General features: G+C 42.7%; 1 protein-coding gene across 3 annotated transcripts in view; it reads right to left on the bottom strand.

The window, feature by feature from the left end:
• Positions 1 to 25,017, bottom strand: part of AKAP7 (A-kinase anchoring protein 7) — a 268,593-nt gene that overhangs the window by 221,792 nt on the left and 21,784 nt on the right. For all 3 annotated transcript variants that reach the window (XR_003941462.1, XM_030196544.1, XM_030196545.1), the window contains 3 exons: positions 21,317 to 21,478; positions 12,859 to 13,004; positions 4,678 to 4,814 (listed from right to left, as the gene is read on the bottom strand). Coding sequence is in view for 2 of the 3 variants with exons in the window: in XM_030196544.1 (XP_030052404.1) it covers positions 4,678 to 4,814; positions 12,859 to 13,004; positions 21,317 to 21,478 (445 nt within the window). In the remaining variant the exon portion in view is untranslated. The remainder of the gene's footprint in view (positions 1 to 4,677; positions 4,815 to 12,858; positions 13,005 to 21,316; positions 21,479 to 25,017) is intronic.

Genomic DNA, 25,017 nt, shown 5'->3' with positions numbered 1-25,017 from the left:
ATGGCCAGATTTAAACAGCCTTATTGGACCTTCCAACCTTAGTTGAAACTAGTAAAAAAGGCCCGTTTCTGTCAGAAATGAAACGGGTGCTAGCAAGGTTTTCCTCGGAGTGTTTATGTTTGAGAGAGAGTGTGTGTGTGAGAGATGGAGTGTGTGTGTCAGAGAGAGAATGAGAGAGAGAGACAGTGTGTGTGTGTTTGTGTGAAAGAGAGAGTGTGTGAGAGACAGAGAGGGGCATAATCGAACGGCGCCGGCCATCTATTTTGGTGCCGCTGCAGTCCGGAACTGTATTATCGAAAAAGATGACCGGCCATCTTTTGTTTCGATAATACGGTTGGGGCCGGCCAAATGCCATAGATCGCCGGGTTTGAGATGGCCGACTTTGTTTTTCAGCGATAATGGAAACTGGAACCGGCCATCTCAAACCCGGCCAAATCCAAGGCATTTGGCCGTGGGAGGGGCCAGCATTCGTAGTGCACTGGTACTTCTGGATATTTATATCTTGCTGATCAGTTATGTTATGACTTACTTGTTCGGGGAGAAAGACGGCCATTAAGGGAATGGGGAGAACAACGGACATTAAGGGAAGTGCACGTCAGGAACGGCCATCAGGGGAAAATGCAAGGCAGGGACTTTTTTAATTTGTATGAAGTCTTTATTGAACATTTCTCAAAACAGTATCACAAAATACAGCACTCCATAACAAGTAAGTCATAACATAACTGATCAGCAAGATCCTTTTTTTTTTTACGAGCTAGCCGACTGGCTTCTCCTCCTAGGGAAGGAAATTCACGAGCTAATTATTCCTGGACTATTAGAGCTATGCTTATGATAATGGAAGTTATTGCATATTGAAGAATATAGACAAGCCAAGGGCAGACTACTGGAACTGGAACTGTGTTTGAGAGATTTGAATTGGAAGCACCAATCCTGTGAGGAAAACAGAGCTGATTATTCTCCTTATATGTGCATAAATAAAAGTATTTTGACTTTCTACCTGCAACCTGTGCACCTGTGTGCCACATTTGTGAGAGGTCCTCCAGCCAGTCGCTAACCACAGTGCCCAAAAAAGTCGAGGTGCCCAAAAATGTAGGCATCCAAATGGCGGCGCCCAAAACACTAGGGCATCCAAATGGCAGTGCCCAAAAGTCATGCCTCCTAGGCTACAGATATCTCCTCTGCTGCTTTGGCACTAAATGCAAAATTTGAACCATGTGGTTCAAATTTTACATTCAGTTCCAGGCAACAGAGGACATGAGGCGCTCTTTCCTTGCATTTCTGATCAGCGGCCGGGGGGAGGGAAGCTGTGTGCATGGGTGTACGCATGCACCTGCATCAAAGTGCAGCTTTAGGGGCAGCAGGAGAAAAGAGTAGAGATGCCACTTCTGCTCTCTTTGCTTCCCATAGCCCCATACGAAGTGCCCATATGCTCAGGGCTTCAGAACTTAGGCACCAGGTCCCATTTTTTAATTGCCATGGCGACCTGAAGCCTGGGGTTTGTCGAGCTCTGCTATAAGATATACGCGTTTATGTGAACGCCCAACTACAAAGTACGCTCTATTGAAGATATTATCATGTGCATAGTTACAGAGTAGTGGGTAGCTGGATTATTGTTAGGTCCATCAATGCACCCTCACAACCACTTTTCTCCTTTAAAAATTGTCTGCATGGCCAGCTTGATGGTTTAGTGGTACAACTCAGTATCTGCTCCTCGGTTTGATGATTGGGGATATTGGAGCCATCTTTCACAGCCCTCAGTAAAGAAGAAACTGTCAACCACCATACAACAGCAAGACCAAGAGGCCAGTAATCAAAATAACGCACTTTGGTCCCAACTCCACAGGTACTTTTAGCAGCAGAGTTTGCACCAGTAATCAGAGGAAATGTCTTTGCAGGACGTGACTGTGATTATTGTCCCTAGCAAAATTACATGCAGATGTTTTACCAGCTTTTTCTAGGCAACATTTTTTCACCAGAAAACATGCGCATAGTTTTGACTATACAAGTATTTCTGGTTTCTGCCCTCACCTTGAATACTATAAGTTGTGTTGTGATGATTTGTTTATAATATGTTTGTTTTTTATTATTTGTTTTTATGATTATGTATGTGAAAATGTACCCCACTTTGGGTGTAAGCAGGTTATAAGTATTAAACTTATAATGTGTATCTCCAGAATTTACACCAGCTCTACAGATCTGCCAAGTCTCCTGCTTTCAGCAGAAGACTCCCACTTTTGCAGGTCATTTCCTGCACTCCCACCGAGAAGCCAGAATCTCCCGCTGAGTGGCTTTCCTGTCCAGCTGCAGCAGGGAACACCTTCAAAAAGCATGCTGCTGCTGATCCCATGGCAGCAGGAGACGATATTTTATGAAGGCATTTCCTGCTGCCGCTGGATGGGGAGACCACTCCTTGTCCTTCTGGGCGCTAGCTGCGAATCAGCTGTGCTGGGGCGGACCAATGGGTCGGGATGGGTGGAGCAATGGGTGGAGTTGTGGGAGGAGCTGGGCGGAGCAATAAGCAGAGCAGGGCAGAGTGGGGTGGGCTGGGGCGGGCCCTTTATCTTCCTCTGAGTAGGTTGGCCCCCTTGGTAGCTTTGGCTCTATGGCTGGTGTAAGTGTTCACGCTTTTTTCTATTTGTCATCTTCTCTTTGGAATAGCCTTCCAAAAGAGATTAGACTAGAGAAATCTTATATTCATTTTCGGAAACTTCTTAAAACTTTTTATTTTATCACCTATGTAGAACAGAATTTAGAATAAAAGAAACATGGCTTTATTCATTTTTTTTTTTTAGTTAATTTTGTCATGTGGTGCTGTCCGTATATTAAAGCATAACCTGTATTCTTTTTATACTATGTAGTTAATTCTGGTTTGCTGTGCTTTCCTGTCATGATTGGAGTTCCTTTGTCTGTTTTATTGTACATATAATGTTGTAATGTTTTCTTTGTTTTTACAAATTGTAAACCATTCTGTTTTGCAGTTGCAATAAGATACGGTATATAAATTGACGTAAATAAAATAAATAACAGTATACTTGTGAACATACACAGTTCCATTAGAATTCTATAAAGGAAAGTAGGTATGTAATTTCTCTTATAGTACAGGCAACTTCTAGGCACCTAAATGTAGGTGCACTGTATAGAATTGCCCTCCACATGGATAAGACTTCTAATCTGTGAATTTTCAGCATCACTATCCATATAGGGATAGTCAGCCGGCAGAGGACAGCATTTTGCTGACCACCGCCGCCTCCGTTATTCCCAGATATTCAATGCTGGGCCATGTCTGGGCTTCAGCATTGAATATCCAGTTTATACGGCGCTGGCTAACACATAGCTGGTTAAGTCGATATTCAGAACTTAATCTGCTATGGGTTGCCAGATAAAGATAGGACTGCCTCTTATGCAGTCCCATTTATACGGTTATCCTGGTCAGTTAAATGCTGAATATAAGCACTTAACTGGCCAACTGCTGACTCCGCCCTGAAATGCCCCCAAAATAGCCAGTTTTCACTTAGGCACTAAATAATTTTCAGCAGCGATAACCAGTTAAGTGCTGCCGAAAATTAGCGGATAGCCCCAAACAAGCGATTTAATCAGTCAGCAGCTGGTTAGATCATTTTTAATATCAACCAGGTAGCTGCCTGAAACATTTTTCCTTTTAGAGGCAATTTTCAAACTACTTGCACAGCTGTAAACTAGAACCTTACACAAACTTTCAAAGTGAAAATGTATGCATACTTATTTTTGTTTTATATTGCCAAAGAAAAGAAGTACCTCTGTACATCTGCACCACATTTTTGTGAGAGTAATCCTTTAAAGTAACACATACACATACTTTTGAAAATACAAAAGTGCACAATATGTTTCGGTCCCCACTTCTTGGAATGCCACACCTAAAAGAAGGTTACAGTGCACAAGCTGTTGAGCTATGCATATACTTTTACCTGAATACAGGGTGAGCAATTGTCATGCAGCTAATTCCCACAGGTAAAATGTTTTCTTCCCATGAAATAGTTTTGAAAACCACCCTTCCTTTATATTAAAGTTTCCTGTTTATAGCTTCAACACATGTCCTAGTGTCTATTCTGTATAATGTTAAATATGAAAATAACCCCCCCCCCCCCCCCCGTTTACTAAGCAATGCCGACACAGTCCATTCAAAGTGAATGGACCGTGTCGGCATTAGCGCGCGGCATAGTAAACAGGGAGGTAAGTGTTGTACATACTTATCAAGCATTTACAACCTCCTCCCCAAGGTGAACAGTGTTACTTGTTTCCCCTCATATGGTAAATATTTTTTCATGAAATCAACATAGCTGCTCTTTGCTGAACGTTTTCTAGCTCCATTCCATGCCTCCATACACCAAAGTCTAGGTGCGGTCCCACTAGAGCTATAAATATTTATTCAGTTAAGCTAACTGACATATCATTAGTGTGCAAACAATCAAACTGTTCTTCTGTAGCTATTAACTGAAAGGTTATACCTGGGTCACAATGAATGGATGTTACAAAATCTATTGTAAAAAAAAAAGGGGGGGGGGGGATCAACATTTTCATGGCAATTTCCGACCTCAAGGGCTAAAATGCTAAGCACTCTCAGTGACTGCTATTTTGCTAAAAGTCTGCCCTCTCTTAGCCAATATTTTAAAAATATTGATATCATATTGAAATACTTACAATGCAATTTCTTCTTCATTGGCCAAATGCAACACAAACAGCGTAAGATGGAAGGTGCCTTGAGGAATCATTGCTTTAGAAAGTCTGTGCTCCTTCTGTACCACTGTATCCTGTAGAGTCCGAATATTGTCTAGAATCTAATGACAAAGAAAGAAATACAGATGTCATATGAAAGCAGAACTGATTAGACTAGTATGCTATCAACTGCTCACATAGAAGTGGCTTTTCCTTTCCAGGGTACAGTACATTTCCATGAGGGATTGTTTATTATTGCTGCCTGGCACTGTAATCTTCTAGTACCATGAAAGAAGGCCAACAGTTTGTACTTACAAATACATACTTTACTATTCAGCAGTTACGTAATTGTAAAGTCTATCAATACAAGAGCTCGCCTGCCAAGTAAGGGTGAAGGATAGTGTGATGAGAAAAAGTTTCAGAACCCCAGGCATAATGATGAGAATTAAAAGTTATTCCCGTGATGCCCTTGCTTAAAAGTCTTTCCTTGTGCAACAAATAGGCTCCATGTTTCTTGAGAAATAATAATCTACAAAGCAGAAACAATAAGACAAATCCAGAATCAGTGTGTGAAACAGTAAGTGAATGCCTAGCTTCTTTAGCACAATTTATTGGCTACTTAGAATCAGGTGCTTAAATATTTAGGAAACAACTGGCCGATATTCAGCACGTGGGAGGCAGGCTGGCAATGTGCTGCCATTGGCACTGAGCCAGGATTTTCAATGCCAGGTCATTTTCGGTGGCCAGCATTGAATATCCATTTTTTTTTCTGGCCGGCTTAAACTTAATGGGCCAAGTAAATATTCAGCTGGCCGGTTAAGTTTATAGCAGCCAAAGATAGGACTGCTATTTATGCGGTCCGATTTGCCTGCTAAACTTAGCCATCGAAGTGCTGAATATTCATGGCTAGCCAGTTATATCACGCAATATAACCGATTAGCTGCTATGTGCCAAGCAATATTCAGCAGAGAAAACTGGCTATCTCGCAATGAATATTAGTGATTAGCCAATTAAGTGCTACTTAACTGGCCAGAAGCCATTCTTGGATGGTTAAATAGCGCTGAATATCAGCGGGCAAGTATTTTAAAAAATCCTACGGAGTGAATCTCCATGAATGAGTCTGGGCATCCTTACTGAAACCACATTAGTGAGGACACAGCACAAGCTGTTCTTCCAGAAAGTCGGTCAACTGAAATCAAACACATTTTTCAATCAATTTCTCTACAGCAGGCAAAGTGGAGATAGGATGGAAGTTAGTCAGATCAGTGGAAGATAGCAAAGACTGTTTAGGCATTGATGGGCCAATGATCAGAAGCAAACGCAGGCACTAGAGGCTATTAGCGCCATACTAGCGCCTGCGTTTGCTACCGCCCCATGATCAGAACCCGTGGCAAACCCTACGCCAGCATTAGGGTTTGCAGGCCATTGGGGAGGAATGGTGAGCCCTGTCCAGTATGCATTTGCATGCTAGCAGGCCCCCCATTCCCCCCAATGCAGCCGCTCCAGCAGGAGCAGGAACTCCAACCCCCCAGCAACATGGGGGCTGAAGGTTCGGCGGGCCTCCAGTCCTCCCAACCCCCCCCATACAAGTTCAGAGGGGGGGCTGGAGATCCGGTGGGTATCCTGCCCCCCCTAACCCCCTTAGCATACCCCCAAGTAAGTGGGCCACAAATCAAGCCCCCCCAACCTGGTGGTTTAGTGGCCCTCTTCCCCACCCCTACCTTTGTTGGTGGAGGGAGGAAGACTCCCTCCTCGTCCAGAAGTCCCGCCTCGAAAATGGTGGCGCCCAGTCCTGCCCAGTGCATCCTGGGCAGGACCGGAAGTTCGGGCCCAATCAAATGCAAGCTAGCATCTGATGTCACATCACCTTCCAGGAAAACTGCGCAGGCGCACTCTATCTCCTGCACATGATACTCTGCGGCTGAGGCGTGCTGGATATTGAGCACGAGGGTGCAATGAGTCATCGGAGGTGGAGGAGGACTAGAGAAGTTTTTCTTAGCTGCCTCACTGATGGTAAGGAAGCATGGGAACCTACCTGCACTGAGGAGAAGTAGCTGGCTACCAGATGACAAACTATAGTTACTTTCCCTTCTCAAATTTATCATCCCCCCCCACCCCTGACAGACGGACTTACTAAACGCTACTGAGTCTGTGTGATGTGGAGTTTCAAGGCCCTCTCACTTCAGTCTCAGACAATCAGCTGAGAGCTCCCCCCCCCCCCCAAAAAAAAAAAAAATCACCCTACGACTCTGAAGCCTAACAGGCTGAGAAGCAGGGAGAGCTGTGAAAAAACTAAACTAACAAAAAAAAAACATGGAGCAGAGCTGGGAGGTCTGGCTGTGAAGAAACAACCAAAAAAAAAAGCAGGCTAAGAAGCAGGGAGAGCTATGCCTAAGCTCATAAATAAATAAATCAAAGTGGAGCCGAGCTGGGAGGAGGGAGAGCTGTGGAAAAATAAAGGCTGAACAACAAAAGGTGGCAGTCCAGCTCACAGCTGGGAGGAGGGTAAAAGGGGAGATCAGGGAACATGCTGAGCATGGAGGAAGGTGGGAAGGGAGATCAGGGTGACATATTCTGGATAAAGACGAAGGTGGGAGGAGAGATTGGGGGGAAGGAAGGTGGGAATGGAGATTGGGGGAACATGACGGATATGGTGGAAGGAAAGTTTGAGGGCATGCTTGGCATAGAAGAATGAGGGAGGAGAGACTGGGGAACATTCTAGGTATGGAGGGTGGAAAGGAAGATCAGGGGGACATAGTGGAAGGGGAGATTGTGGGACGTGCTGGGCATGGAGGAGAGTGGAAAGTGAGATTACGGTGACATGCTGGGCACAGAGGAGTGAAGGTGGAAGGAAAGATTGGGGATGGTGCTGGAGAGGAGGGACGTGGAAAGAGAGATCGGGGAGATGCTGGTTAGGACCAAAGGTGGAAAGGAAACCCAGGAAGAGATGCTGGGCAAGAAGGAAGGGAAGACAGGCGAGATGACCGACATCAATGGAAAAGAAAGAGAAGAAAGGGGAGATGTTAGAAATGGGTGGGGGATAGAAGCAGTAAAAAGAGGGAGCTAGAAGACTGGAGGATGAGAAAGAGGGATAAAATTTGAGAGGCAAAAAAAATGTATTGGGGAAAGCTGAGCATGAAAAAAATCAAAGTCTGAGTGGAAGAAATTAAAAAGATTGGAGGAGAGGAAAACATGGCAAATGGACAGGAGGCCCTGGACAATGATCTAAAAGATAAGAAGGGTCAGAGACTGGGACCACTATGCTTAGAAAAATAAAATTACCAGGCATAAAGGTAGAAAAATAATTTTATTTTCCATTTACTGATTGCAATGTGTCAGTTTTGGGAATTAACATCTGTATATTTTGCACTGTACATAAGGAAATGCAATCTTTTCTATTTCTCTGGTGTTGTGTCTAGCTTCTTGAGCTTTCAAGCTAATTGTTTACATATTTCTACTCAAGGGACCTTTTCCTAAATCTTAGTATGCGCTATCGGGAATTAGCGTGTGTGCTAAGTGCCCTGTGGCCCATAGGTATTAAATAGGACATGCAGAATTTTGTGCATGCTCATTCCATTAGCATTCGCTAAGCTTTAGTGAAAGGGCCCCTTAGTTTGTGGTCACTTATCCTGTATTTGCGTTTGAATACATAATTTGAACTAGTGATTTTGGAGAGAATTAAAGTATGTCTAAATGCTCTAGGATGATGTATATATATATATAGTCACTTCTTGAAAACACTCATCAATTTATATTAACTTACCTGAGTATAATGCTGCACAAATAACCAGTGCGTTTTTTCTAGCAAAAATGGTGCCGGTACTCAAATGCTAGGCCACCCTTCAGGGGTGAGGTGATCACTGAGGGACCCACCCCACAACAGCCATGACCCCTACAACTAGTCACAGAATCTATGACAAGGCAGAATTGGTGTGTAGATGTCACGCTTCTACCGGAACTTCTGGGTTAGTGCGCCCTTGGGCCACTGCCGAGGAGCGGCAGTGGCAGGAGAATCACCCAAACGCCAGACAGGCAGAACAGACTTCCCGGTACCCTGGGCCGGAACTTGCAGACAGAGGCTGCCACCAGCTGGACCGGAAATAGCCCAAACTTCATCTGCACTTGACCACCGTTCCTCAGGGGTTGAGCCCCAGAGTGCGGGCGGTCGGCAGGACTTACCAGACAGGGCAGGAGAGCAGAACTGCAGGGACCAGCAGGATAAATGAACCGGGAACCCAGCAGGAGCAGGGCAGGCAACCGGCAGCAGAAAGCCAGGATCCAAGCCGGGACTGGGCAGGCAGCAGATGGCAGAGTAGGCCAGGAACCAAGCCGGGTCTGGGCAGGCAGCAGACAGTAGAGTAAGTCAGTAAACAAGCAGGGTCAAAACCTAAATCAGGAAAAACTCGGCAGCACTGCAAACGACTTCCACCAAAGGAAACTCCTCTGAGGACCTCTGTTGCAAGGCAACTAGGGACCTTCCCAGGTGGTTAATAAAGGCAGCCCACAAGGGAGTTCACCAGGTACGGGTACTGCTTAGTTCCAAAAAACTCCCAAAACAATCTGGAGGGCTGGAAGATCTGGACAGGACCAGCATATCTTCTGGAACATGGGAAACGGTAAACCATCAATTCGCAGCATTCCCTGGATCTAACCCCCGGGGACCGAGGTGACTGCGAGCCAGGAACCTGGACACAACCGTGACAGTAGAGCCTGAGCTCTTTCATTAAAACTTGGAGTCCATGGGTCAATTTTAGCAGACAGTGGAAAAGGTGCCGGTACTCAGTACCCCCAAGTACCCCCTCAAAAAAAGCCCTGCAAATAACATTCTTGCTGCCGTTGTTATGAACTGCGGTGCTTTGTAGAGACTGTGCATATTCCTTCACTGTGTAGGAATCTATAAAAGTCCAGTAGTAAGTATATTGTTGCTCTAGAACCCAGTGTAGTATTTATTTTATAGCACTGTGTTTTCAAAGGTGTTAGGGCTGTTATAGTGTGATAAGTTTCCTACCGTGCAGGTCTTTTTCTGCCGTCATCTACTATGTTACTATATAGGTTTTGAGGGTCTTTTTAGGGTCTTGTGCTATTTTGCAAAGTGTCTGGGCCTTTCTGAAAGCAGGCTGCTTTAAAGAAAGGACTTTCAATCCATTCTACAATTTGTTTAGAGTTGCTGGACAGTTGTTTAGTCCAAAAAGAGGTACTGTTGGTCCTTAACTCAGCATTTGATGAAACATCAAATAAATACTTTAATAATGATGTGTCCGACTGGTTCAACAACCTCAACAGACATCACACTTCAGTGGGGCAGGGGAGGGGGAGAATGACAGATTGCTGCCCAGCTTGTTAAAAGGCTATTAAACTTCTAATTTCATTTATTATGTTTCTGTTCCATTGTACCCTCAGAGATCTAGACAGATCACAAGTTGATATGTACATATTCTCAATACAGTACCGCTGCTTGTAAACATACTAAATTCTGTGGTCCAAACTTGTAAAGAATACTATTTACTTTGTAGTATATAAGTCGATTTAAGAGATGTACTTTATTACTTTTACTTGAGCATTTTTTGGATAAAACTTTCTACTTTTACTTCACTACTTTTGAAGTCAATACTTTTACTTTTTACCTAAGTACTTTTAAAAAGTAACAGACCCATCATTGATCATTGCCATGCTGTACAATTACAAAGAAGGCTTTCACAAAATTGGAATAGAGGGGCATCTAAGTTGGACGAAACATCCCAAATCTGATTAGCAAATGTAACCAGGTACAAATCTCACCATTGCTCCCTTATCTTGTCTGCTGAGCCCTCTAAAACCAACCCAAAACCCACTACCACCAACTGTACACCACTACAATAGTCATTATAGGTGAAGGGGGCATCTATATGTGGATACAATGGGTTTTTAGTGAGTTTTGGAGGGCTCACACTTTCCACCACAAGTGTGACAAGTAGAGAGAGATAGGGATCTGAGTCCCTCACTCCATAGTGTACTGCACCCACCACTACACTACTCCAGAGATCTGCATGCTGCTCTAATGCACCTGGCTATAACATATGAAGCTGTCATAAAGGCTGGTGAGTATGATTTTTATTCACATTTTTGGGGGGTGAGAGAGGGGTCATCCCTGAATCCCTCCAGTAGTCATCTGGTCATTTAGGGCACCTTTTTGTGTCTTATTCATTATAAAAACAGGTCTAGACCAAAACACTGAAGTTTTCATCCTAGACACTTTGGTTTTATTCCATTATGGCTGTAAGACATCCAAGTGTTAGGCACGCCCTAATCCCACCTTCAAAAATGCCCCAGCATGCCCCCTTGTGATTTGGATGCACTGCAGACAAATTGAATAAACATCTGTAAAACAGGTTTTGACGTTTTGAAAAGAAATTTGTCAAATGCTGCTTCATGACTCTTTTTGGACATTTTTCTCTTTTGAAAATGAGCCCCATTGTCTCTTGTTCTAATAAGTTTTTGCCTGACGGCAAACTGTCTGAATATCTTCGAGAACTGATGCTAGAATGTCAAATGTATGGGAACTCTTCAGTTTTAAGACCAGACAAGCAGACTTCTTCTCTAAAGACTTCTACTAATCCAGAGGACAGTCACCCCAATATAAAATTTTCCATGGGATGACCAGCAGTCTGTTGCTGTAGAGACATATGTCTGTTCACCAAGAATTGCTAAAAGCTTCAGCTTGATCTCCGCTTTAAAGTGACCCAATTTATTACTGTTCTGTTTGGATGGAGACTACTAACCAATTCAAGAAAAACAAGCAACTTCACTGTTCTCATAGGCTGCTCTCATAGGCTATATTCACTGAACAGCAAAATGTAAGATAAGATGATCCACTGTTTACGTGACAAGGTTTGCAATAGCAAAATCCTGTTCCCAGTTTTGCTGTTTCATTTGGTTTACTGTGGAATCATCATTTACATCTCGCTTCCGCTTTTACTGTTAACTGCAAGCATCAGATGTAACTGAGTAAAGTAGTAAAAATTGGTGAAATTATTACTTCAGTCAAAGTAACAACTATTATCCTGTACTTCTTTACAAGTAAAACAAAACTTACTTAAGTACAGTAACTAGTTACATTTACTTAGCTACTATACAACACTGGAATGTAGAAGGTGTGTGCTTGTGAAATTGCACTTTTAGGAACACTAAAACTAGTTTTAGGTCAAAACTAGTTTTCTTGCTGTCTTAGACTGCTGTATGGATTTTGGGCTCTCTCTCATTGCAGGTTTTGCCCGGACTGCTTGCATCGCTGACATCCCCCATGCACACAGGTCATATGACCCATGCAATATAGGTCTGTGATTGCAGTTTTTGCCCAGACTGCTTGCATTAATGACATACCCCCTGAACAGGTCATGTGACCCGCGCATCATAGTTCTATGCCCAAAGTTTTTGCTCAGATTACTTGCATCACATGATATCCCCCCTGCTCATGGGTCATAGATCTGCGCCCAAAGCAGTTACTATTTAATTACTGCCCTCAGCAGTGTCCAGGTTTGAGGAGCAGTTGTGCTCCTTAGGCAAACTCTTTGGGGCGAGTGACGAAGGGACATGTATCGAACCCTCTGTGAGTTTTGTTACAGGTTCTTATTTGGCAGTTTCCTGATGCAGTTTCTGGATGGTCCTTACTCTCTCTTTTCTCTTGGGTCTTTTTATTTCCTTTGTTCTCTCTGGTTTTTATTCATGAATGCTGACGCCTTCCGTTATCTTGAGCTGATGGGGATGCTGCCCCCTGCCAAGCCCTGGAACTTTGATTCTAAGGTAAGGCAACTCCTCCCTTACCTGATTGCTCTTCCCCTCACACTCTCTCACTTGATTTTGTCCTGTGCTTTGCTAAACTATCATTTCTTCAAACAGAAATCCCCTTTGATTAAAAACCTTCCCACTCATTGAGCACATAGATAGTGGAGTGGGCTGAGAACCTTGGGAACTGGGTTAAAATCCCACTAAGGCTCCTTATGATCCTGGGCAAGTCACTTAACCCTCCATTGTCCCAGGTACCAAAACTTAGATTGTGAGCCCCCTAGGGATAGAGAAAGTCCAGCATATAATAAGTGTAAACCATTTTGGATGTACCACAGAAAAGTGATACATCAAATTCATGAACTTGGCACATAAGATATTAGCAGCATGGTTTAAAAACAATACCTTTTGGTTTCTAACTGGAAGAGATATAAAGTAATTTGGTTTACTCTTCTTTTCTTTCTTTTTCTTTGGATCTTCACCTTCATTCTCCAACCCAACAGTTCTTTTTCTCTTTTTCTTTAAACTTCCATTGTCAGGTGTAGCAGTGGCTGAGGAAAAGAAAAAGAAACAATCTGAGAAATGTCCATATGCCACAGGGCCAGCTTAACCATTAGACCAGTGAGGCTGTAGCCCAGGGCACCAGCGATTAAGGGCGCCAAAATGCCCAGCCTCTAACTTCACCTGATCTGCATGTTAAGCCTTTTCTTCCCCTCTCCATGGGTTCGGCGGTGCTCCTTCACCCCTCTCCCTCTTCCATGGTCCTGTAAAGTCTATGTCGGTTGCCAGCAGCAGTAGCATGACAGGCTGTCTTCAGCCATTTCCTGGATCTTCTCTCTACCGTGCCCTTTCTCCTCTGATACAATTTCCTGTGGGAAAAATGAAGCAGAGGGAACACCCAGCGGCTGGCTGAAGGCAGCCTGCAATGCTTCTGCTGCTGCCAGCAACTGACATAGACTTTACAGGACTATGGGGAAGGGAGAGAGGTGAGGGAGAACTGCTGGACTCACAGGAAGAGGAACAGGTGAGAGGGAAATAGAGACTGGACCTGGGGGAGGGGGGAGAAATGCCAAACACAGGGGAGGGGGAGGGTGTGCCAGTAGGCATGCGGTGTTGGTTGGGGGGGGGGGGGCGCCACCAAAGCAACTTGGCTCAGGGCATCACTTTCTCTTGAGGCGGCCCTGATATGCCATTATTAAAATGGACTTGGAAAAACTCATTGCTTATTTGTAGGATAATTAAATTGAATAGACCACAGATTAATGTGTGGGGACTTTCAAAGCAATATATTACAGTCCTTGTCCCAAACCACCATAGTCTTTACATCATCTTACTTATGTTTTATATAATTATTGCATCAGTATATCACTCTGTAGCAATCCATTTCTCTTTTTCGGGGATCTTCAGATACTAATGCTGCTCTCACCATATGAACATAGTTTTCAATGTTCTTTTATCCTTCCTGGACAGTGGTTGAGGCGCAAATATTCATAGATCAACCCTTATTCACCTATCATTTATATTAGAATTCCTATTATTTCTTTTTCTGAGTACTTTTTTAACGCTTTTCACGATTTTCTTAAAAGTATATATCTGCACTTATCTTTCTGAACGGCAACACTTAACTCCTGTGGATAAAGTGTTGAGAAAGATAAGTGCAGATATATACTTTTAAGAAAATCGTGAAAAGCGTTAAAAAAGTACTCAGAAAAAGAAATAATAGGAATTCTAATATAAATGATAGGTGAATAAGGGTTGATCTATGAATATTTGCGCCTCAACCACTGTCCAGGAAGGATAAAAGAACATTGAAAACTATGTTCATATGGTGAGAGCAGCATTAGTATCTGAAGATCCCTGAAAAAAAGAAAAAGAGAAATGGATTGCTACAGAGTGATATACTGATGCAATAATTATATAAAACATAACTAAGATGATGTAAATACTATGGTGTTTTGGGACAAGGACTGTAATATATTTGTAGGATAAGCAGCAATATCTGTTTTACTGTTCTGGGATCTTGAAAGATACTTGTGACATGGATTGGTCACTATTGGAAATAGGATACTGGGCTTGATTGACCTTCAGTCTGTCCCAGTATGTCAATGCTTATGTTCTTATGAGATTCACACGACAAATACATAGACAGAGCTTGTGTAAGCATATTAGTTACCTTCAGCCTCTCTCCTCAATTAACTTTGAGGCCTTTAAGTCAGTCCCCCTGATAATTAAACTCAGCAATCATAATGACACTACCATCCCCCCTCCCTGGAACAATCCTGCAAACGCACCTGACTGGACACAGGAAAAAAAACATTTTCAATAACCATTTAGGTGGATAAATGTTGCATTCATTGCCAAACTTTATAGAGCACGATGTAGTTTCTCAGCTTACTGATTATGTGGAAAATAAACACCTGCTTCACTCATGACAATCAGGGTTTCAGCCTCAACACAGTACAGAAACTGCTTTAATAGCTATGCCTTGTGAGATTCATGGGGCTCTTGATAAATCAGAACACGTCCTAGTGAAATCATTAGATTTATCTACAGCATTCGATCTTGTGGATCACAGTTCTTTATTGACTCATTTGTATGATGTGGGAATAAACAGTACTGTTTGGCGCTGGCTGGTTTCAATCTTGCCTTTCTTGTGGTACCCCTCAAGGACCAGAGTTCTCATCCACGCTACCACTCTTGATTCAGTTGTATGGTATCAGTGGTCACTTTTATGCTTATGAGTCTGAATTGCTTGCTTGCTTTGATGATATATCACCTGATCTTACCAATCTAAATGTGTCTGTCAGCAGTGAACTGGTTATTTAAAAATCAACTCAAACTTAATTCTACTAAATTGCAAGCAATATGGATTACAACACTGCACCAATTATGCTTACTCATGAGCTTCCCCTTCTTTCCTCATTAAAAATTTGATTCTAAGAGCCTCTTCTCCTTCTATCTTTATTTTGGAATTGGATAAGAAATTGTTCAACATCTTATTAGCTGTTGCCTTGCCTTGTCTCCAATTGGAAAAATAATGTATATTTAAATTATAATGAATGGTGGAGCTATGTATGTGTGATCAGAAAATATGAAATGATTTTGGCTCGCAAACATCATAGAGTTAAGTCTGTATTAAAGACCTGGGCCCGCTTAGATTTATTTTGTCAAGATCCTCCTGTCACTAACTAACCTTGTATATTCCTGCTGGTATCTAGGGATGGAACGCTGATAATGCTCTGTTCGTTTATTTCGGCTTCTTTATTTGCCATAGATTGTTAATTTTGTTTGATTTTCTGTCTTTTTTATGTTTGACACAAAAAACCATTAATAAAAATATGAATAAAAACAAAATTTGGGGTGTCCACTGGGGCAGTTCTCTTTCTTTTTCTCAGTGGTTCAATTATGCTACACTAATTTTCACTATATAAGGGCTCTCCATTCTTTTTTAGATACTACTACTACTTTTCATTTCTATAGCGCTACTAGAAATACGCAGCGCTGTACACTTGAACATGAAGAGAAAGTCCCTGCTCGACAGAGCTTACAATCTAATTAGGACAGACAAACAGGACAAATAAGAGATAAGGGAATTACTAAGGTGGGGATGATAAAATAAGGGTACTGAACAAGTGAGTAAGGGTTAGGAGTTAAAAGCAGCATCAAAAAGGTGGGCTTTTAGCATAGATTTGAAGACGGCCAGAGATGGAGCTTGATGTACCGGCTCAGGAAGTCTATTCCAGGCATATGGTGCAGCAAGATAAAAGGAACGGAGTCTGGAGTTAGCAGTGGAGGGGAAGGGTGCAGATAAGAGAGATTTACCCAGTGAACGGAGTTCCCGGGGAGAAGTGTAGGGAGGGATAAGAGTGGAGAGGTGCTGAGGAGCTGCAGAGTGAATGCACTTATAAGTCAAAAAGAGGAGTTTGAATTGTATGCGGAAACGGATAGGGAGCCAGTGAAGTGACTTGAGGAGAGGGCTAATATGAGCATAGCAACACTGGCAGAATATAAGTCGTGCAGCAGAATGTTTAACAGATTGAAGAGGAGAGAGATGGCTGTGGGAAACCTGTGAGAAACAAGTTGCAATAGTCTAAGAGAGAGGTGATAAGAGTGTGGATAAGGGTTCTGGGAGTGTGCTCAGAGAGGAAAGGGCAAATTTTGGTGATATTATAGAGAAAGAAACAACAGGTTTTAGCAGTCTGCTGAATATGTGCAGAGAAGGAGAAGGAGAGAGAGGGAGAGGGAGAGAGAGAGAGAGAGAGAGAGAGAGGAGTCGAAGATGACCCCAAGGTTATGAGCTGATGAGACAGGGAGGATGAGAGTGTTATCCACAGAAATAGAGAATGGGGGAAGAGGAGAGGTTGGTTTAGGGGGAAAGGTAAGAAGCTCAGTCTTGGTCATGTTTAGTTTCAGATGGCAGTGAGACATCCAGACAGCAATGTCAGACAAGCAGGCTAATACTTTGGCTTGGATTCCTGCTGAGATTTCTGGTGTGGAGAGGTAGATCTGGGAATCATCAGCGTAAAGATGATACTGAAAACCATGGGATGAGATCAGAGTACCAAGGGAAGAAGTATAGATGGAGAAAAGGAGAGGTCCCAAGGACAGATCCCTGAGGTACACCAACTGACAGTGGGATAGAAGTGGAGGAGGACCCACCACAGTATACATTAAAAGTACGATGGGAGAGATAAGAAGAAAATCAGGAAAGAACAGAGTCCTGAAATCCAAGTGAGGACAGCGTATCAAGGAGTAGGCTGTGATCAACAGTGTCAAAGGCAGCAGATAGATTGAGAAGGATGAGGATAGAAAAGAGACCTTTGGATCTGGCCAGGAACAGGTCATTGGAGACTTTAGCAAACGCTGTTTCAGTTGAATGAAAAAGGCAAAAGCCAGATTGAAGTGGATCAAGAGTAGCTTGAGATGAAAGAAAGTCAAGACAACGGCGGTGAACAGCACATTCAAGTATCTTGGATAGGAAAGGGAGGAGGGAGATGGGGCGATAGTTGGAAGGACAGGTAAGGTCCAATGAAGGTTTTTTAAGGAGTGGTGTGACTATGGCAAGTTTGAAGGCATCAGGAACAGTCGCAGTGGAAAGTGAAAGATTGAGGATATGACAGATAAAAGGGATGACAGTAGGAGAGATAGTGTTAAGTAGATGGGTGGGAATAGGATCAGAGGAAAAGGTAGTTAGTTTCGAGGAGGAAAGAAGGTGTGCAGTTTCCTCTTCAGTGATGTCAGAAAAGGAAGAAAAGAAGGCAGGTGTTGGAGGGTTGAGAGAATGGACTAAGGGAAGGAGAGGTGGAGGTGACTTGGTTGAGAATTCAAGTTTAATCTTGTGAACCTTATCATGAAAGTACTCAGCCAGAGTCTGGGGAGAAAGTGAAGGGGGAGTTGAAGGTGAAGGCACTTTGAGGACAGAGTTCAGTGTGGCAAAGAGACGTTGAGGGTTTGAGCCAAGAGAATTTGTCAACTGGATGTAATAGTCCTGTTTGGCAAGTAAAAGAGCAGACTGGAAGGAGGTCAGCAAGAATTTGAAATGTATGACGTCAGCATGGGAACAGGATTTCAGCCACAGACATTCGGCAGAGCAGGCACAGGAACTTAGGTAGCGGATTCTAGAGGTCAGCCAAGGCTGGGGTTTGGTATGCCTTATAGAACGAGGAATGGGAGGAGCAAGAGTATCCAGAGCAGAGGAGGTTATTATAGGAAGAGACAGCCTCATTGACAGACTTGAATAACATAGTGGTAGAGAAGAGATCTGAAACACTGGAGGACAGAGTAGAAGGGTCAATAGCCTGAAGATTCCTAAATGTATTAAGATTGGACGGAACTGGGAAGGAGGGTGTTTAAGTGTGAAAGTTATCAGATGATGGTCAGAAAGGGGAAGAGCTGATGCACAGAAACTGGAGAGTGAGCAGTTTGAGAAGAGGATAAGATCAAGACGGTGGCCATTTTGGTGAGTGGGGGTAGTGGAGCACAGCTAAAGATCGAAAGAGGATGTTAGAGCGAGAAACTTAGAAGCATGAGGGTCAGAGGGATCATTAGCATGAATGTTAAAATCCCCAAGAATGAGGGAAGGAGATGAAGATTCAAGAAAGAAGGAAAGCCAGGCATCAAAGTCAGTGAGAAAGGAAGAAAGGGACTTATCAGGGGGTCGATAAATGACTGCTACTCGGAGAGGCAGAGGAGTGAATAGACAGATGGAGTGGACTTCGAAGAAAGAAAAGCAGTGAGACTGAGGTGGAAGAAGAGGTTGAAATCTACAAGACGGTGAAAGTAGTAGGCAGACACCACCTCTGCGGCCAACCGGCAAGGAGTATGGAAGAAAAGATAACCTCCATGGCATAGGGCCGTGACTGAAGCACAGTCTTCAGGGCAAAGCCAAGTTTCAGTTAGGACAAGCAGATGGAGAGTATGAGAGATAAAGAGGTCGTGGATGTAGGAAAGTTTGTTACAGACAGAGCGGGCATTCCACAGAGCGCACAAGAAAGGCAGGGAAGAAGGGGGGAGGAGAGGAACAGAAATTAGATTGAAGACATCATGGTGTGACCTGCACAAATAGGATGAGAGCTGATGTGGAGGACCAGGACTGGGATTGATGTCCCCAGCGGAGAGCAGGAGAAGGAGCAAGAGAGTACGGAGAAGAGTAAGAGACGTATGATGACAGCAATGAAGGCGAGATGTACTCAGATAGAAAGGAGATGATTGAATGGAAGGAAGGAAATGTTGAAGGTTGACAGCTGAGATGAAGGAAGACAAAAGAGATGGTGAGATGATGAAAGCAGAGGGTGGGCAATGCGTTTCTGCAGTGTACAATGGTTTCAGCTGGAGAAACAGATTAGGAAGGGACAGTACCAACATGAGAAAGTATACTGGAGCCATAAGTAGTAACTGGGAGAAAATATAAATGTATAGAGAAAACAACCCTTGAGCGGAGGCCCTGAGTGGATCAGAGTGGACCTGGGAATCACCCCGGAGAAGGCTGTGAGGATTATGCAGATGAGCTGCAAGTCTTCCACAGCACCTGAAAAGCAGCCAGTGGGAGAGCTGGACACCTCTCAGCCAAGGAAAGGCTTACTAGGGGTTAGGCCGAAGCCAGCATTCCTCCCCCTGAGGGTCACTATCTTAATTTTCTCACTGATTATCATTTGTTTGGATTACTATAATGCCTTATATAATGGTATTACAGGATCCTGCCTACATTGGATTCAAACTGTACAAAATACAGCTGTTAAAGTTATTGGGGAGGGGGGCTAGTAAATTTGATCACATATCACCTTTGCTTAAAGAAGCTCACATAGCATACCATATTAAATTTTAAGTTCCTGTTTTAGCTCATGAAGCATTCTATTCTTGATTACCCTATTACTTATCACATTTATTAATCCCATATTGTCCATCAAGATCATTAAGTTCTCAGAATCAAAACATATTAGTTCTTCACTTAACCCTTCATTGCCCCAGGTACAAATAAGTACCTGTATATACTATGTAAACCGCTTTGAATGTAGTTGCAAAAACTACAGAAAGGCGGTATATCGAGTCACATTCCCTTTCCCTTCCTGCACCAACTAAGGTGTGCTTTGCCTTCTATAACTTAGTTCCAGCTCCCTGGAATTCCCTTCCTGAGTCCCTTACACGTCAACTCAGTATACAGAGATTTAAGAAGGGTCTTAAATCTTATTTTTGTAAATCAGCTTTAGAAGAGTAGCCCTCAGTAGGATAATTCAGGGGCTTACGGACTCTACAGCTTGGCCACTGGTTTAATCTTTTCTCTCTGAAGTCAATATTCAAAGCAATTTAACCAGACAGAAGAAGCTCCTACCTGGTTAAGATGCCTGTGCCGGGCTATTCACTGATATTCAGCAGCACTTAACTGGATTAGGTCAGCAGTCCAGGGGTAGAATCATCACTTATCCAGATAAGTGCCAATATTCAGCCCTTATCCCCTGGATTCTACATAGCGCACCTAAAGATATGCGCCGATATCCAAGCATATTCTGTAACACAACGCACATAACTTAATTGACTTAACAAGCCAATCAGCATTGATAACAGCACTTAAGCAATAATGAGCACTAATTGGCAATAATTAGAATTTATGCGCACAACTCGCTAAGCTTATTCTGTAATGTACTGAGCCTAATTTCTAATGTGTATAGGCAAAAAGGGGGCATGGTTATGGGCAGGGAAATGGGTGTTCCAAAATGAATGCTCGTAGTTATAGAATATGACCCAATGCGCCTAAGTCTATGCACCTTGATTTACACCATGTTTTCATTGGTGTAAATAGACAAGCGTAGTTTTAAGCACTGGGATATCAACTAAGCGTACTCCGTATACATCTAGGCACCATTTACAGAATACTCTTAGGTGAAAATGTTTTCCGCATGCATTTTTTAGGCGCCATATACAGAATCCCCCTATTCGGTTAAGTTAGCCAGCCAAATAGAACCACATAAATAGCAGTTCTGTCTTTGGTTAAGACTGACTATTGCCACTTAACCGGCCCACACATACTCGGATATTCAATGCCAGTGTCCAGACATGGCCTGGCACTGTATATCTGGGCATAAAGTCAGTGGAGGCAAAAAAAATCGCTAACCACTGCTGTCTGAATATTCGCCCCTTTATTTTTACTTTCTTTCTATTCTTTAATTTTAAGTAAACCGCCTTGATTGTTTACAGGAAGGTTATATCAAGATTTTAATAACATAAATATGAACATATTGAAAAATGTCCACCCTAAAAGTATGCACAGTTCAAAGAGAAAGTCTGCTCATAGTCTCACTTTGAGAACTGGTCGGAAAGCCCCCAGATTGTATACAATTCTAAATTAGGTTTAGCACAAAGTACTTACTGTCAAACACTTCTCCACTATCCACATTTGCAAACGGCAATTCTGCCAGTAAGCTGTCCAGGGTCTCAGATGTGGCAGATTTACTTCTTCTTCCTCTTTTTCGCCTGCCTGCTTTCAGTTTCTTTTGTTGTCTGTCAACTTGCTGTTTAGTTATTGATTCATCTGAAAATGTTTCAAAGAAATCCAATCACTCTCTGTCTCACTTATAGTGATTTTAAGTGCTCCAAATTCAGCACAATGGCAGTTTCACAGGGAAGTGTCTGCTACTACCTCAGCTCACATAACAAGATAATTTTAATAAAAGAAAAAGAAAAGAAAAGGTTCCCATGCTGGATCACACCAAAGGTCTATCAAGCCCAGAATCCTATTTCAAATAGTGGTCAATCCAAAAATTATCTGGCAGGATCCCAAAATGTAAACAGATTTCGATGCTGCTAACCCTAGGGATAAGCAATGGCCTTCCCCAAGTCAACCATGTTAATAACAGTTTATGCAAGTTTTCTCCAAAAACTTGTCCAAGCTACAGTAGCTACTTTTACCACATCCCCCAGCTGCAAATTCCATAGCTTAGCTGTCTTAGCTATTCATTGAGTGAAAAATTCGATTCTTGTTTTAAAATGTGTCAGTTAGTAATGTCCCCTCCCTAGTCTCTGCTGTTTTTGAAAAAGTAAACAACCAATTTGCATTTATCAGTTCCACTCCAGTTATGATTTTATAGACTTCTATCCTGTCTTACCTCAGCCATCTTCTCCAAAGAGCCCTAACCTCATATGGAAATCATCCCCTTTATTATCTGGCCATCATTTGGTCACTGAATCTTTTCTAATTCTACAATATATTTTCCAAGATACAGAAGCTAAAATTTCACACCATGGAGCAATAGAAGGGCATTACAATAGTCTTCCAAACATTACTGGATTGTCCATATGAGCTTCATTATTCTCCACATACTCAAGCCACTTTTGGGTTAAATACCCACAAAGTTTCTGATCTGAACACAGAAATCCAGGAAAGTGCCATTTATGGCACCCCTGCAGATCTTCATACCCTTTCATTTCTACCCATACCATTTCATGGTCTGTGACCCGTATAGGGCTAATGGTTGCCTCTCCTAGCCAAGCACATAGCCCTGTTCTTCTAGGTGTAATATTCTCCAGAAATCAACCAAACCCAAATCTCCACACAGCATCAAGAGGTGCTTCCCATCACCAGGTCTCCCCTATTGCCCTCCCCCTGGCCTATCTAGATCAGTATCACAGACTGTATAGAAGTCCCTCTCTACTTCCATGGGGAGACCCATGTATTGAGCACATTGTTGCTGCAATACACAAAAGAAATTAGAATCATTTTATTACCTTTTATTCTCTATTCCTTTCATAATAATTCCTAACATTCTGTTTGATATTTTAGTCACTGCCACACACAGAGCAAAAGATTTAAACATATTATCCAGGATGATACCTAGATCTTTTTCCTGGGTGATGACTACTGATGTGGAAGCCCCCAGCATTGTATGGCTATAATTTGGGTTATTCTTTCCCATGTGTATCACTTTACACTTGTTCACATTAAGGGCCCTGTTTACTAAGGTGTGCTAACATTTTTAGCACACACTAACCATGTAAATGCCCGTAGGATTATTATGGGAATCTACATGGTTAACGCACGCTAATGCTTAGAAAGCACTGAAAACGCTAACGTGCCTCTAGCACGGCTTAGTAACAGGGCCGTAAATTTTATCTGCCGTCTGGATGTCGAGTCTCCAAGTTTCACAAGGTCCTCCTGCAATTTCTCAGTGAATTAACAATTTTAAATAATTTTATGTCATCTGCAATAATTATATGTCATCTTTGTGATTTAAAAATTTTGAATAATTTTATGTCATCTGCAAATTTGATCACCTTTCTCATTCCCATTTCTAGATTATTTATAAATGTGTTAAAATAACGCCAGTCCTAGTACAGATCCCTAGAGCACATTGTTGTTAATGTTTCTCCATTGTCAAAACAGACCATTTTCTGTTTTGTTTCTGTTCTTTTTTTATCACAACTGTTTCAGCTTTATCTCAAACCAAGTTATATTCGGGTACAGTAGGTTTTTGTCATTTATATCTCTCTCTATCTAGACATTCTAGGTGAGTTCCAAAGAAAACATACATAATAAAAATAGACAATGAGGGGTCACGTGATGCTAGGCGACGGGGAGGACGCCGCTCGTTAGAGCTCTGGGTCCCCTCGGGTAACAACTTCCCCTAGCGCCGTCAAAATCGATACAAACCCCAAAAAGAAAAGTAACAGCAGAAACCGGAATACTCACGCAATAAGTTACTGTACAGCCAAGCGGTAAGCAGGTCGGAATGGCCGCGAAAACAGCGCGGAGAGAGGGAGCCCGAAGCCGCGTGGGAGAAAACAAAATGGCGGAGGTCGGCGTGACTGGCGAGTCCGTAAGCTCAGCTTGGGCGGCAGAAATAGCAGCCGAGGTCTCAGCACTGCTGGAAGTGTCGGTCGACAGAAAGCTTCAGAAAATATCAGACCAGATCGGGCAGATGGACAATAAATTAGAAAGTCTGCGCACCGATTTAACGGGATTTCAACAGAGGGTGTCAGATGTAGAGGATCAGTGTCAGCAAAACGAAATCCAGCAAAAAGAACTGAAAAATAGACTGGATAAGTTGGAAGCAAAAGTCGAGGATCTGGAAAACAGATCACGGCGAAATAACCTTAGGCTGATCGGATTGCCAGAATCGATACGAGAGGTGGAGTTGGCGGGATTTTTGGAATCATGGCTGCCCAAAGTGCTAAAGATGCCGAAGCTGGAGACGGAGTTGAAAATAGAGAGAGCACACAGGCTGGGAAGAGCAGGACAGAACGCGGAGAGACCGAGAGTGGTAATCTGTAAAATACTTAACTATGCACATAAGCAAGAAATATTGAGGGAATGGAGATTAAAAGGGAAGATCTTATATGAAAGCAGCAGTGTGCTCTGTTTTCAGGACTTTTCAACCGCAGTTGCAGCCCAGCGTCGACAATTTACTGAGGTATGCAAACGTCTCTATGAAAAAAAAGCCAGATTTGCTCTAATGTTTCCAGCAAAATTAAGAATACAGCATGAGGGCAGATGGCATGTTTTCAGTTCACACGAAGAAGCTTCACAGTTTGTCAATCAAATGTTGGAAAGCGGGGGAGAAGAGAGTGAGCAGGCACAAGCAAGAGGTCAGAGGAGTCCATGAAGAGAACAATTTGCCAAGACAGGCTAAAATAACAGAAGAAGAAGACAGCGGGAGACACAGTGGAACACCCAGAGTCAAAGGGAACTTGAACTCATATCAAAGATAGATGATAAAAACTCTGAAATAAGTAAGGACATTAGAGAAAAAATATGCTGAGCACTCAGGACCATCAGCTGGGTAAAGTATAAAGAAGAATTAACAGTTTGTAGTTGTTTATCAGGCTGATTATATTTGCTTGAAGTAAAGGTTGGTTACAACTGTTAAAAGTTTATGAAGAGAACAGATTAGCCAAGACAGGCAAAAATAATAAAAGAAGAAGACAGAGGGAGAGACAGTGGAACACGGACCCGGACTTAAATCAAGATAGTTGACAAACCCTCTGAGCCAAGCAGGGACATTAAAGAATAATATGTTCGGAGATAAAGGGAACTTGGACTTAAATCAAGATAGTTAATAAAAGCTCTGAGCCCAG

The sequence above is a fragment of the Microcaecilia unicolor genome, chromosome 3, assembly GCF_901765095.1.
Source record: "Microcaecilia unicolor chromosome 3, aMicUni1.1, whole genome shotgun sequence".
Taxonomy (NCBI): Eukaryota; Metazoa; Chordata; class Amphibia; order Gymnophiona; family Siphonopidae; genus Microcaecilia; species Microcaecilia unicolor.
Note: the sequence above shows the minus strand (reverse complement) of the source record. Positions and strands in the feature narration are given on the sequence as shown.